The sequence below is a fragment of the Drosophila teissieri genome, chromosome X (genome assembly GCF_016746235.2).
Source record: "Drosophila teissieri strain GT53w chromosome X, Prin_Dtei_1.1, whole genome shotgun sequence".
Lineage (NCBI taxonomy): Eukaryota > Metazoa > Arthropoda > Insecta > Diptera > Drosophilidae > Drosophila > Drosophila teissieri.
The window spans coordinates 5,864,232-5,878,050 of record NC_053034.1 but is presented as its reverse complement, the minus strand read 5'-3'; the positions used below and the strand labels follow the sequence as shown (position 1 = coordinate 5,878,050).

The 13,819-nt window shown below is 56.1% G+C and overlaps 5 protein-coding genes across 7 annotated transcripts; 4 read left to right on the top strand and 1 right to left on the bottom strand.

Moving 5' to 3' along the window:
- The first annotated feature begins 28 nt into the window (after positions 1–28).
- On the top strand, positions 29–3,599 carry LOC122624275. Of its 3 annotated transcripts, XM_043803768.1 has the most exons (8): positions 32–197; positions 275–455; positions 509–604; positions 779–978; positions 1,057–1,282; positions 1,359–1,454; positions 1,518–2,721; positions 2,791–3,599. In XM_043803768.1, exons 1-8 carry the CDS (start codon positions 117–119, stop codon positions 3,128–3,130), a joined length of 2,424 nt encoding a protein of 807 aa, XP_043659703.1. In that variant the 5' UTR covers positions 32–116; the 3' UTR covers positions 3,131–3,599. The 3 variants fall into 3 exon arrangements, with proteins under 3 accessions (XP_043659702.1, XP_043659701.1, XP_043659703.1); XM_043803767.1 differs by having other exon boundaries at positions 29–197; positions 527–604; positions 779–1,282; XM_043803766.1 differs by having other exon boundaries at positions 29–197; positions 779–1,282.
- On the bottom strand, positions 3,600–6,269 carry LOC122624276 (activating signal cointegrator 1 complex subunit 2). Its single transcript, XM_043803769.1, has 5 exons — positions 6,023–6,269; positions 5,798–5,958; positions 5,135–5,737; positions 4,784–5,062; positions 3,600–4,719 (listed from the first exon to the last, which is right to left on the bottom strand). The coding sequence occupies exons 1-5, from the start codon at positions 6,137–6,139 to the stop codon at positions 3,669–3,671; spliced, it is 2,211 nt and encodes a 736-aa protein (XP_043659704.1). The 5' UTR covers positions 6,140–6,269; the 3' UTR covers positions 3,600–3,668.
- Positions 6,270–6,321: 52 nt separating this feature from the next.
- Positions 6,322–10,199, top strand: LOC122624397 (putative ATP-dependent RNA helicase SoYb). Its single transcript, XM_043803918.1, has 4 exons — positions 6,322–6,817; positions 6,937–9,198; positions 9,273–9,584; positions 9,651–10,199. The coding sequence occupies exons 1-4, from the start codon at positions 6,536–6,538 to the stop codon at positions 9,969–9,971; spliced, it is 3,177 nt and encodes a 1,058-aa protein (XP_043659853.1). The 5' UTR covers positions 6,322–6,535; the 3' UTR covers positions 9,972–10,199.
- A 136-nt stretch (positions 10,200–10,335) lies between these two features.
- On the top strand, positions 10,336–12,730 carry LOC122624398 (mitosis initiation protein fs(1)Ya). Its single transcript, XM_043803919.1, has 2 exons — positions 10,336–10,488; positions 10,553–12,730. Exons 1-2 carry the CDS (start codon positions 10,447–10,449, stop codon positions 12,638–12,640), a joined length of 2,130 nt encoding a protein of 709 aa, XP_043659854.1. The 5' UTR covers positions 10,336–10,446; the 3' UTR covers positions 12,641–12,730.
- LOC122624399 (RING finger protein vilya) lies at positions 12,712–13,720 on the top strand. Its single transcript, XM_043803920.1, has 2 exons — positions 12,712–13,233; positions 13,317–13,720. Exons 1-2 carry the CDS (start codon positions 12,712–12,714, stop codon positions 13,698–13,700), a joined length of 906 nt encoding a protein of 301 aa, XP_043659855.1. The 3' UTR covers positions 13,701–13,720.
- The last annotated feature ends 99 nt before the right edge of the window (positions 13,721–13,819 follow it).

The following is a 13,819-nucleotide window of genomic DNA, read 5'->3' as shown; positions in this document are numbered from 1 at the left end:
TTATGTTTATCCCCGATGTTTCCAACACTGACAGTTGGCCAAGTTTAGAACATCGATAGCCGCGATTATTGCCGGCATATTATTAATACATTCAAAGACGCGAAATCGCCAAAACAATGGCATTCGAGAACACTGCACACCAGCTTAAGATTCCGGACGAAGGGCTGCACAATCAGTGGAACGATAAGGACGCACCGGTAGGCTGCGACCCAACCGTCAGCCAGGCCAGTCAATCCTAATCCCAGTTGGTTCATTTCATGTAACCCCGTGCAAGGCGCCCCAATCCCAGGTCCAAATCGCACACAAACAGATGCCTGACACGGAAAGCGACAGTGGCAGCGTCATATGGATTTCAGACGATTCCCCTGCCTCGCAGGGGGAGGCCCACAGAGTCAATGCTACCAAGGAGCTGGCAGACTTCGAGACCTTGTACTGCCGCAAAGTACAGGCAAGAGGTAATAACAATAGTGCCTTGTTAACACCTGCATTGCCACTCCGATTGCCGCAGGTCCTGGATCCATCAAAGGCGACATGACGACACCCAAGTTGGCCAAGAAGCGGTGCTGGCCGGATTGCGAGGAGGACCAGCCGGTCGCCAAAAAATGTAAGTGGTTGGGCGGGCAAAATGGTCTGGCCAAGCTCATATAGGACAACACAAGCTTAATTCATGCAGGCGCCTATCATTGAGTTTTAATTAAACCAAAGACAATGGCCTTAAATTTTCCCGCTATCGGTCAACATTGCCGTTTACAGAGCTTCTCTTCCCGCTGTTTTCCAGCACTGGCTTTTGAGCAATTTGAATCGATATACGATAGAGAAAACAGGTCGCCGCCTGAAATCGAAAATAATCAAAGCCGCAAACAAAATTACGAAAACGATTTCGCATCCGCGATGTCCGCCGAAGCGAGTGCAAATCCGGAGGACAGCCTGGTCAACCTGATCAACGACTGCAACCTGGAGGACAATGGCTACGCACAGGTAGGCTGTGACCCCCCAGCTGTCAGCCGGGCCAATCAAACCGAATTCCAACTGGTTCATTTCATGTTACCGTGCAAGACGCCCCAATCCCAGGCCCAAATGGAACCCAACGACAGTGCTTCATTTGCGAGCGCCGACAGCGACAGCGGCAGCCACATACTGGTGTCCGATGATTCCAGTGCTTCGGCGTGCAGCTACCTCCACTCGTCCGAGATTTGCAACTCCTCCGACTTCGAGGAACTGCGCAAGGGGTTCACCAAGGACTCCTCATACTTCGAACTCTCCCTTGATTCAGACAGCCGCAGTGAGTAACAGCCGATCAATGAGTAATAACAATAACAATAATAATAATAATAATAACATTCCGAACGCCATGATAGGTCCTAGTTCCGTGGATACCAACATGGAGACGCCCAAGTTAGCCGTGAAGCGGCACTCGCCGGGAAGCAATGGCGATGGGTTGGCCAAAAAGAAATGTGAGTGCGTAGCCGCAATGATCTGTAACCTAAAACTAAATTTTTGGAATTCTTACCAATCAGCTTACCGAAATCTGGACGAGATGCCCACCCCCTCGAATCGGCCGGTGGTGACGCGCAGTGGTCGCGTTGTAGTGTCGCGGCCGAACCAGCAGTTTGACTACTCATCATCGCAGTCAAAGGACGATGGCGAGGAGGACTCCGACGATTTGTCGCTGGATGCCGACGACGAGGACTATCAGGGAAAGGTTTTTGAGCAGCCCAAGTGGACGGGTCGCAAACGGCGCAGCTTTAGAAGCAGCAGCAGCAGTGCCAGCAGCACCGATGACAGCCGCTCGTCGCCGGAGGCAGTGCCTCCGCTGGTCTATCTCGAATTGGGCGATAAGGTTGTTATGGTTAGGGACGAGCCACATCCCAACATCGTCCTGGAAGACGATGGCGAACTCAAAACAAAGATGCACAAGTTTTTGGGTCTGATTGCGTCACGTCGCAAGCTTTACTATCCCGCGCAGGACTGCGATGTGGATGCGGAGGATAATAATGAGAAGAACGTGTCCCTATCGATCACTCACGTCGCCAATTCATCCTCAACGTCCGCACCAACTCCCGCTACTCCACCAGCCAAGCTTCCAATTCGGCCGGAAACAACGCCGACATCCACATCCACTTGGTCAAAGCTAAATCTATCGCATATCCACACGCCGACCACGGAAGAGCGCCAGGCCAAAGTCAGGGATGACTTTGTGCTCCAGGCCATTGTCTACTCCTTTGAGGAGTGCACCCCGGACTCGCTGAAGGAGCCCATAGATCTAAGCGATCTTCCCAGCAAGAAGCAGCTGGCCACCAACTGCCGCCGCCACAAGAGCAGCGTGGCCTGTTTGGAGCGGCACCGACAGTTCTACGGATTCGTTCAGTCGCTCAGCCCGGCGATCTCGCTCAACATGTGCCATCCGCTGGCGCTCACCTACCGGCAGACCGACTTCTCCCAAAGCAAGGTGTCACTGGCCAAGGTGCTATTCAACATGTTCAACCACGCGATCTTCCACTGCGGCCTGCAGGTGCCCATCGTTTGGAAGCACTCCATGAACACGCGCTGGAAGTGCCAGCTGACCATCGATGCCTCCGGCAAGCGCACCGCCGAGATTCTGCTTCTGCGCAGCATCGACACTGCGGCCGAGCTCATCCAGCCCCTGTTGCACGAAATGTGCCATGCGGCGGCCTTCGTGTTCAACCGGGAGCTAGGTCACGGCGACAATTGCCGTAGATGGTAAGACTCTACTTGCTTTCCATTGAATGCTCCACTTATCTGTGCCCTTGTTTATATGCCAATCCGCAGGGCCTACCAGGCGAAGATGGCGTTCCCGGAGGTGCCCACCATCGACGACTGCATGGGTAGCTTCAAGTATACGTGCACCATGTGCACCCGCTGCTCCTACGGCGTGGTCGACTTGCAAACGCACAACCTGCGCTGCTACTACTGCCAGTTCGAGGTGAGCGTGAAGCCCTTTTGCAAGACAAACATGCACGACGGCGCCCGGTCGGATCCGACGATGACGCCGTTCAAGTGCTTCATCCGGGACAAGTATTTGAAGCTGGGTGAGGAGGCGGGCGCCACGCACTCCTCGAGGATGGCGCTGCTCAACGAGGAGTTCGTGAAGATGAACGCAAAGACCTAGCTGCTGGCACACAATTTGCAGAATATATTTTATAAGTACTATATGAACAACCATGTTGGGCACCACGAGCATGCAGGAGCCTATTGTGAACACGCTGTGACCTACTTACCTTATATATTTTATACAAACTTTTACATCCTGTACAATTGGGGAACCTCCGAAGCCCAGATGAACCTCAACAAGGAGTTCGGCAGCTTGTCTACGTGTTAACTAGTATATATTTTGATGTTAACTACCTAATTACATGTGAATACTAATTTAAGTCCCTTGGGAACGCTGCCGCCTAGTGAGAAATACGCTGTGCTATGCATATCGCTATATTCAAACGATATCAAGAGAGAAATCAAAGCTACTTTAATATGAGCAACAATCGCATGTAGTCGCATGTTTGAATGGAAGGCGTTTTTGCGTTTAATGTTTGTGCACTACTGTTATCGGCGCCCCAAAATAAAATCGACAAAAACACAAATACACCAAGTATTTGAAATACATTTATTTCCATCCACTCCATGGACTCCATGGACTCCTTGAGCGGCGACTAGCCCATCATTCCCTTGCTGCGCTTGAAGGCCGCTCCCGCTTTGCGATTGTGGTTGGCGCGCGAGGATTTGTGCGCCTCCTTCTGGCCACGACTGCGTTGGGTCTGCTGCGACTGCCCCTGGCCCTTGGGTGCGCCCACCACAGATGGACCCGCTCCTGCTCCTTGTCCTTGTCCTCCGCTCTTCTGGCCGTACTTGGCCATCTGGCGCTGCTGGTAGCGGGCACGTATCACCTCGGGATTTTCGCAAAAGTCTCTGTTGTTGCGCTTCGCCGGCTCCGCATCCGAGCCGCCGTCGGAGCTCTCCTCGTCGTCGTCCTCCGCCTCATCCTGTGCCTCGTAGGCGGAGTTGGAGGCAGCACCCTGGAGCCTGGCGCGCAGCAGACTCACTGGCGGCGCTTGACCCTCGTTTAGAGCCTCGTAGCTGTCGTCGTACTCGTCGTCATACTCGCCACTCTCGAGCGGCGTCTCCTCCACCATGGCGTAGTTCTGGTAGCGCTCCTTCAGCTGCTTCAGATCACGCTTGTCGTCCAGTAGCTGTTCCGCATTGCGCGGCGCTCCGGGCAATCCCTTGCCCTGCTTGATGATGCACTCGGGCTGGTCGCGCGTCAGCACATCGTAGCGGTCGCCATCGTGGACGTTGTAGTGCCGCAGGCCCGTTTTGCGTTGCTGTGTGTCCTGCGGATCGGGCGGAACATACACCTCCTGGCGATCCATTTGCGCCAGGTCCGGCGGCAGATTGTCGTCCAGAATGGCGGCGATGGCCTGCTCGCTGTTCTCGTAGCGGGTGAGCAGGCGCCTTATGAAGCCTCTGCCCAGATCGGGCAGCACATCCAGCACGGCGGTGACCTCCAAGTCGAGGTCCCTGGTGGCTCCGTTGGCCGTCGGTGCCGGCAGCGGAGAGGCGCGCGAGGAATCCTCGTCCTCGAACTCGCCGTCCTCCTCCTCGGTGTCCAGGTTACTGACCATGTCGTCGGCCATTATGCCGTTGGGACAGCTGCTCAGCGCCTTCTGGTAGCCGGCCACCACAAAGTCCACCTTGTAGTTCTTGCTGGCGATGCAGAGATTGCAAATAACATCTAGTAGCTATATAAACAATAAAGCAGACAACTCACATATTTGGACAACGTTGGACGAGCAGCTCCATGTCGTGCTCCAGGGGAAACTGCCGCTGGTAGTCCACAACGAAGGTCTGGGCGGACAGGCACTCCTGCATCACTTCCACCAACTGCTGGCCGCGTCCCGCCTCCATCTGCAGGCTAACCACGCGACGGAAGACGACTAGGAACTGCTGGCGCGTCTCGTTCAGCCAGCGCAGCGACTGAGCTCCCGGGTTGACCATGTAGATGTTCTTGTACAGCATGGGCACGGTCATGTCATAGAAATTGGCGATGCTGCGAATACGAAAGGGACGGCAATAGAATCACACACTGACCACTGATCACTGGATTACGCGTCTTTCGCACCTTTGAGCCAAACGCAGTTGTTCGATGGTTTCCAATAGCTCGGGACGGAGCAGCAGCAGCAGGCGCAGCGTGTAGGCCGAGTCCATGGCGTAGAGCACCACATCGTCGTAGGGCGTCTCCAAGTCCGCGTCCAGAGGCGCACCGCCGCCAGCTCCCTCACAGCCCTCGTTCTCCACCTGGATCTGCATGCTGAGGAAGGCGCTCTCGTAGAAGGTGAGCGCCTCCTTCAGATCCTTTCGGTACTCCGGCTGCAGACGCAGCACCTTGTCGAAGATCTGGCGCAGCAGCTCCACGTTCGCTGGCTCTGCGTCGCCCACGGCGATGAGCAGATCGAAGAGCATTGGCACAGAGATCAGGTAGTTGCTGTACAGCAGGCTGCTGTGCTGCTGCGGGCTAATCCACTCCGAGTCCGATTCCTCGCCGGTGCACAGTCGCATTATCAGACGCACGACGAGATCTAGCAGCTGTCCATACAGCCGGTTGGCCTGTTCCAGCTCCTTGTCCGGGCTGGCATCTGACTGTCTGTAGTAGGGATTGGCGCGCTGCAGAAATGTGACAACGGCCGCCATGGCCGACTCCTCGTAGACCATGTAGGACCAGAACCTGGCGGGGATCAGGTGGTAATCTCTTTGACATAGGGATCATCATGTTCGTGTTACTCACTCGTGCTGTGTAAGACTGAGCAGGAACTCCATGTCCTGGCGGCAATTGCTGGCCGCGAAGGTCCACTCCTCCAGAGCAGCTCCGGATTTCAGGCGGCCGTAGGAGCTCATCATGCACACGTAGCTGGCAAAGGGCTTCTCGCGCCGCACCCAGTGCTCGTCCTGCGGACACATACACACATATGGACACTTCTATCTCGCCGAGAGCACCACCATGACCACTTACCAGTGCCGGAATGTTGCGGCGCACCCCATCCTGGCCAGAAAACGCGAACTTGAGGTCGCCCAGCGGCAGCTTCTGTGGGTTGCAGTTGTTGTTGTTGCTGGTGTCGTTGTCCAGCATCGCGCCTCCTTGACTACGCTCGAATTTACCTAGGGAATTGCTCTAGTAACAAAATAAATTACAACTTGCAGCGAATTTCGTGCAGCGCACGGTGGCAGCACATTGGCGAGGTGGCGCACGAAAGCTCAGCTTGTGACGTCACAACGAGTACCAAAGAGTTGCCAGAGTGGTCGGTGTATTCCGATTGTTGGGTAATCGAACTTGAAACGGCGGCGTCCAAAGAATTCAGTTGATTCAAAATTTCTAAGACAAGCGGAATCTTGCGCTGCGCGAGTGGAAAGCCATTAAGAAGCCATTAAACCCGGCATTTGTTTACATTCCTATGCGCTTGGCTTGACATTCTAGTCGCCATTCGAAAGTCGAAAGTGCCGCGTCGTTTTGAAGGGGAGCAGCACCATGAAGCCCATGGGAGATCACCAAGTGCCCAGCTTCAAGGTGGAGTCCCGGGGCACCTCCATCACCTACGCCAGTCCGACATCCGGAGCCGCCTCCCTCGACTTTTTGGCGCACACCCTGCGAGCCAGGAACGCGCACACATGGAGAACCATTCTGATTTGTCAGCAGAATTGCGAGGCCGAGCGTCTGAAATTGGAGCTCGCGGAGCGGGACTGCAACACGATTCTGCTGCCCACGCACGACCCAATGGCCCGCCAAGTGCTGCTCCTCTGGTCCAAGGGGGTGAGTTTGAAGTGGGCAGAGGTTATTCGTCAAGTGGATACTACTACTACTATACTTAACGAATAACCTCTGGCTCTGGAGGAACGGGCGCTAAAGTACGCACTTCATCTTCTTTCCAGTACATTCACCAGGCTCTGATTCTGTGCGACGACATGCTCGAGCATCTGGAGGGCGTCGAGGCGCACCTGGTGGTGCATACAACGCTGCCGGAGCTCAACAAGTTCGAGGAACGCATGGAGTGGCTGAGCAGGTCGGCGGTGAAGGCCGAGGTGCTGGTCATAACTGCGCGCGAGGAGGAGGAGAATAAGAAAGGCGGCAAGAGGAGGGAGGCCGAGCTGGAAGTCCAACAAAAGCTGCCCCCCAAAGACATAAAGCCAGTGGTCAAAGTAGATCCCCTAAATACCAAGCACAGCCATGAGACGGAAGAAACTATGTCTCTAACGTCAGCGGAGTCGGATGCCTTGCCAATCGCAGAAAACGGTAAGGAGCATCAGATCACATTAAGCATGGAAGATACCTCCTCCAATTCCCTGGAGAAACTGCAACTCCGCCAAGCTTCCTTTGAGGTGAAAAACACAGATTTGGCAGTGGACGAATCCTCTCTAGCAACTGCTAGGCCCAATGCACCTGGAGACGCACATCTCAGTGCTGCACAGCCAAGCGAGGCTTCGGAAGCCGAGTTCCAGGAGTGGTTGAAGGCACGGAAACTGCGATACGCAGCTAAAGACCTGGACTCACCGCCTGCTCCTTCTGTTCCCCTTGAAGAACCACCCTGCCCGGAGCTGCCCGATACCACCACATCGGATGTGCGCGTCGTTGACGACACCGCTTCGCTGGACTCCTTCCAAACGGTGGAGGATTCTGCTGCCTCTCTGGCAGTGGAACCCTTTTCCGCGGCGGGAACAACTGTCTATAACTACGGCGTGCTCGCCTGGAGTCGCCACTTGGTTGTGCCGTGCTACGATTTGGGCGGGGCGCCGGACATAAGCACCACCATCGGGCAGGCCATGCATCAGTTGGGCGTGGCCAAGTCGCGGGCGCGGGCGGTCCAGAGATTCGCCTGGCCACATGTGTCGTCGGGCAAATCGGTGGTAGTTGTGGGCAACATGCAGATAGGGAAGACGTGGTCCTACCTGCCCACTGTGTGCCAGCGCAGCCACAAGGAACTGCAGTGCCGTCCAGCCGATGGCCATGGACCCAGCTGCATCTTTGTGTGTCCCAACCAGTCGCAGGGCAAGCAGATCGGCCGCTGGATGAGCACGATGTTCCGTTCGCTGGGCAGTGAGGTGGCGTTCGAGGATGTGGTCACGCACTGGGACAAGAGCCAAGTGGCGGACATCGTTTGCCGGCTCAGTCGGCCCGTTGGCATCCTGCTGACCAGCGTGGACCTGCTGTTCGAACTGCTGAGCACCCACAACTCGAGGAACGCGCCCATTTTCGATGCCCAGGCGGTGAAGTGCATAGCCTTGGACAACCTGAACGACATGGTTCGTTTGTTGCCGGACGTCACGACGAAGCTGCTGAAGCGATTGCCCGAAGTGCTCAAGCTCACCCAAAGCCAAAGCCAAAGCCAAACGAAGTGCAATCTCTACGTCTCCGGCCGCATCTGGCACACCGATCTGATGGTGCAGCGCATCCTGCCTCTGATGCGCGACGACGTCCTCATTCTGTTCGACGACGCCTTGGAGGCGAGTGTCTATGGCGGCGTCCAGCTGGACATAAAGCTCGTGCAGGAAGAGGAGAAGATCGAGCATTTGAAGCGGCTATTCGAGCGCACGCAGCTCGCCGAGCAGCGCGCCGTTGTGGTCTGTTCCAGCGCGGCAGAGGTGCTCCAACTCCGCCGTAGGCTGGACGCGATGGGGCTGAATGCTGAGACCTGCGTCTCGGAGGCGTGCTACGCCAATGTCGCCCAGTGGCGACGCCAGTCCACGGTCGGCCCGCTGCTGGTCACGGACGATGTGGTGCCGCGACTGCGATGCGGACAGTTGGCGCTGCTCGTCCACTACAGCTTGGCCAGCAGTTGGATGCGATTCAAGCAGCGCTTCAGCCTGTTCTACGAGAGCCTCAAAGCGCCAGCGCTGCACGCGGGCGGCCAGTCCGTGATCTTCGTCCAGGCCACCGATGTGGACAGCATCTGGATACTCTCCGACTTCCTGCTCAAGCACAAGCTGCCCAGGCCCATCCATTTGCTGGCAATCCTTTCGCAGCGCCGCCTGGCAGAGCCCCAGCATCCGGGGCGACTCAAGCTGTGCCGCCAACTGACCGCTTTCGGGGATTGCCTGAGGCACAGCTGCACGTATCGTCATGTGATGTGGCGGCATGAGGTGCCGCCACCGGCTCACTATCCCACCGCGGGACCCATTCGGTTCTCGGTCCTGGCTGTGAGTATTTTGGATGTTCCATCCATCCATTTACTTCTTCCAATCTTCATCTTCATGTTCATCACCTTTCCCAGTGCCACAGCCCCGCCAGCTTGTCGGTGCGCTTGGGCGCCCAGTTCCCCACAGTGGTCCACTTCCTCAACGTGCCGATGACGCAGCTGGGGCAGCAGGTGCAGCGCCACTACGAAGTGGAGGAGCATCGGCGCAGGCATCCCAATCCCGTGCCCGGCGAGCGGGCGGTGGTCAAGAATATCAACCGATACGAGCGGGCGGACGTTGTGAGTGTGGAAAACAACGGCAAGGTTGTGGTGCAGCTGCTGGACACGTCCACCGAACTGGTTAGCTACAATGCCAGCCAGCTGTACGCCTGCGATGCGATCTTCAAGGTATGGCCCCATATACTTGGCACTTAGATTCACTGTGTAGACTGTCGACCGATGCACACTTCGCAGGATCAACCCAGAGAGGCGATGGAGGTGCGGATCACTGGCCTAGAGCCCCAGAGCCTGGATCGCCTCTGGCCCGAGGACGTGCGCAATGTGGTGCGCAAGCAGTTCTTCAATCGCCGCCAGAACAAGCGGAACCGCCAGTTCTACGCCGTCGTGCAGGCCACCATCCAGCAGACGATCTTCGTGCGCGACGTGCACGACGAGGAGGGCAACGACCTGCGCAGCTTCGTCACCAGTCGCTTTCGCGCGCATCAGGACGAGCGTTGCCTGGACAAACTAGCTGCGATGGTGCAGGGCTCCAGGGACTTTCCACAAGGCTGCTAGTTTCTTGGTTGCCTGACCTTTTCTATGGTTATCTCTCTTTGTCTTCCTTTTATTTTATACACTGTTTCAAAGATGTTTCCCTCTTTTGTCTTCCTGTTTTATACATGTTTTAACGATGTTTTGATTATTCGAATAATGTTTATAAGCAAACATGGCGCTTTCCTCGTTCGACTTCGTATGCAACGTAAATGCAGATCTTTTTTGCTTGCTCGTAATATATATTTTAAAGTACTTCAAATGATTCCTAACGTGAAATAAAGTGCATGTACCAAATGCTTTTGTGCGTCACACGTAGTGCATAAAAGCGCACCAAAGAAATAAACGAACTTGGAGCCTATGATTAACCCATGGCACCGAAACTTCAACTATAACAATCGATATAAACCAGACTAGCTAGTCCGGATGAGGTATAACCTGCCATATCTAGCTGAAGAACCGTTTCATTGCCATGTGTTGAATTCGCAACTAGCGTTTGATGTCGTTTTCCAATGTCCTAATCATGCGACAGCCCGACGAGGTAGGCCCCCAAAACGCATCCATGCTGTAGCTGGAAGTAGTAGTGATTCCTCGTTGATTTCCAGGGCAAGTGTCACATTTGTAAGCGGGTCTTCTGTTGCGGCCAATGCCGGCAGAAGCATCAGTTCAAAGCCCACGCCATTGCTGTGCGCGAGCCATTGGGATCGAAAGTGGCGGGCGGCGTCGGCGGCATAACCGAGCATCGCCATCAAATGGAGTCCGGCGCGACCACCATCTATGTGTTCTGTCCGATCTGCGAGCGGCGCCCGCTGCTGCTGCGCGAGGAGATGCACGGCGAGCTGCTGGCCCACATCGAGACGTGCCACCTGCCGCTGAGATGCCGCAAGTGCCAGCGCAACTACACGCGCATCGATGACCTGCGCGAGTTTAGCAAGTGTGTGGACCAGGAGCAGAGCTGCACGCCGGACGGCTGCACTGATGTCACCGGCGCCACGGAGACATCGAAGGCGACGCTGAAGAGGGCGGCCAACAGCACAGCCATCTCCACGCAAACATCGCCGGCCGTCACGCCCATTTCGCTGATCAACATGCGCTGGAAGGCCAAGAGCCGCATCACCCACGAGGAGTTCATCAGCGACAGCGTCTCCTCCATACGCAACCTCTCGTCGTTCAGCAACAGCTCCATTCGTCGCTCCATCGGCCACCTGGGCGTCAATGCGTCGGAGACGGTGGAGAAGGGTAAGGTGATACGATCAACGTCCACGCCGCTCCATGTGGAGTCCGTGTTCGCCAAGCCCAAGGAGCCGATTACCTTCAATGCCTCCACTGGCGGCCATGTCTCCAGTATCTATCACGAGGAGCCCAGTCCGGCGCCCGAGACCAATCCCGTCCAGCAGCACCAGCACCAGCAGCCGTTGCAGCAGCGCACCTGGAAGATGGGCGCCCGCAACAAGATGAGCGCCGCAACACCGCTGCGCCAGGTCATGTCGAAGAGCATACAGAAGGCCTTCGTGGAGCACGGCGGCATGATGGTCCACCAGCCGCCATCGGCAGTAGTCCAGCGCCGCGTGCGCCTCGATCTCAGCGAGCACAGTGAGCACAGCTCCCACGAGGCAGTGGGTTCATCCGCTCTGGACCTGCGACTCTCGCCAGCTATGCGGCGCACCCAGAGCGAGTCCAGCGCCTCGGAGATCAGCGGCAGCGGCAGTGGCAGTGGCGGCTCCAGCTACAGCTCCGCGCGGAATTCCGATCAGTGCAAGCGGCAGTTCCTGCTGTCCGCTCAGAAACTGACCACCGAGTCGATCATCATCACGCGAACGAACTCCAGCTCGCAGGAGAGCTCCTCCACGGTGTACAACTCCTGCGAGAGCGTGGAGATCATACGCTCCACCTCGCAATCGGCGGAAGTGTGCCACGTGCCGACCATAACGCCCATCCGTGTCACCGGTGCCGGGATCAATAAGAAGCAGATCAAGTTTGAGACGCCGCCCAAGAGCAGCCAGCAACGCAATGGCGATGGCGACGAAACCAAGGATCAGTTTTTCACACCGGAGCCGGGAACGCCGGAGCATCCAGAGCGGCGTCATCGCCAGGCGATTGTGCCGCGCCAGCTGAGCGGCGAGTTTTCGCCCAAGGAGAAGGATAAGTGCAAGGAGAAGGGGTTGGCGGTGCAGGCCCTCATCTCGCCGCCATTGCAGCGTCCCCGGGTGCGTCCTCCGTTGCGGGAATGTCGTCAGCAGCGAGTCTTTAGCGGCGTGCAGGATGTGGGCGAGCCGGAGGACGAGGAGGAGGACGAGGTGTTCCGGCCCACGAACGCCTCCACGTGCAACGACAAGAAGCTGGAGGCGCCCAACTCCGGTCGCCTGTGGTCGCTGATGACCTCAATGATGCGACTGCCGGCCAGTTTGCGCGGCGAGCGGGAAAAAGACAAAGATAAGGATATGGAGAGGGACAGGGATGCGGATAAGGAGAACGCCGGCTCGGGCTCACTCATCCGTCGCTGCGCCTCCATCGCCGGCTCCCTGGTGCGGCCCAATTCCAAGGACTCCGCCATGGAAGACCACCGCAGCCTGAAGAGGAAGCGCACCCAGACGCTGGACAATCAGTACTGCAGCCAGATGTCGCCGTCCAGCTCCTCGAAGCGCTACCGCATCCGGCCCAGGGATCCCATCGAGCGCATGCGTCGCCAGTAGGATATAAGCCGTATACCAGTGAATCGAATATGTGTTTTAATATGTGAATTTTTTGTTCTCTTAATAAATAAATGTTTTGTCTAGCAAGAACCGTTATGCGGCGCAGAAGTGCAGGAGTTGGCAGGTCCTGGTCTGGTCCAGAGCTGTCCACTCGTTTCATTGATCCTGTTGGTAATTCAATCGCAAAATATATTCAGTTGAAATGTGCGCATAAGCCACTCGCCACCGAAACGACCATGTCAAGATCAGAAGCATGTCAGGCCGCCGAGCCCAACGCGCACAAGCTGTGGATCCACTGCAACAACTGCTACGCCCTGTTCTCCGACAAGCAGCACACCTTCTTCCTGCTCGCCTGCCACCATGTATTCTGCGAGCGTTGCGTCAAAGTCTCCGCCGGCCGCACGCCCAGCGACGCGCCCGTCTTTGAGTGCCCAACCTGCCGGCGGAGCGTCCGTGGCCGCCAGTTGATCAACTCGATGCCCAACCACTTCAAGCAGCTATTCCACCCGGAACCCTTCACTGTCGGCAACGACTTTGCCGTGACTTTCCAGCGGTGCAACCACCGCCACTTCGACAAGTACAAGGAGCGGAAGGTAAGCGATTAGGATGAGGAGGATCAGTATTAGTCCAATTGGTCCCAAACACCATTTATATGTATGCATTTGTTCTTGCGCAGGAAATGGAGATGGAAAAGCTGTGCAAGGACATCGAGGTGGCCAAGTCCGTGTGCCAGAAACGCTTCATGGAGGCGCAAATGCTGCGCGTGGAGCGCAAGAAGCTGATGCAGCGGTCGCGGTACATCAAAGCGGAAGTGACCAATCGGAAGGCGGAAATGCGTCGGATGACCCAGACCATTCGGAACCGCTCGTTGACTTCCCAGACCTCATCATCCGCACACAGTTCGGTCCGTGGACGTTCTCTTGGCCGTGGTGGAGCCACACACTCATCTTTGAGTCGACGCCGATCAAAGGATTCAAGGGAATCGGGCCGCAGTTCTTCAGCCAAACGCAAGCAGATCACCAGCTTCATTCACCCGCCCAACCATTCGTTCGATCTGTAAGCTGGTCTTGCTAAGTTAAGCCCTTATTCAAAAACGAAGTGCGTTTTAATTTCTACGAAATATTCTATTTTTGCAAATAAGCTGTACAAAATAATTTAAGTTTCAAATAAACTGCTAAG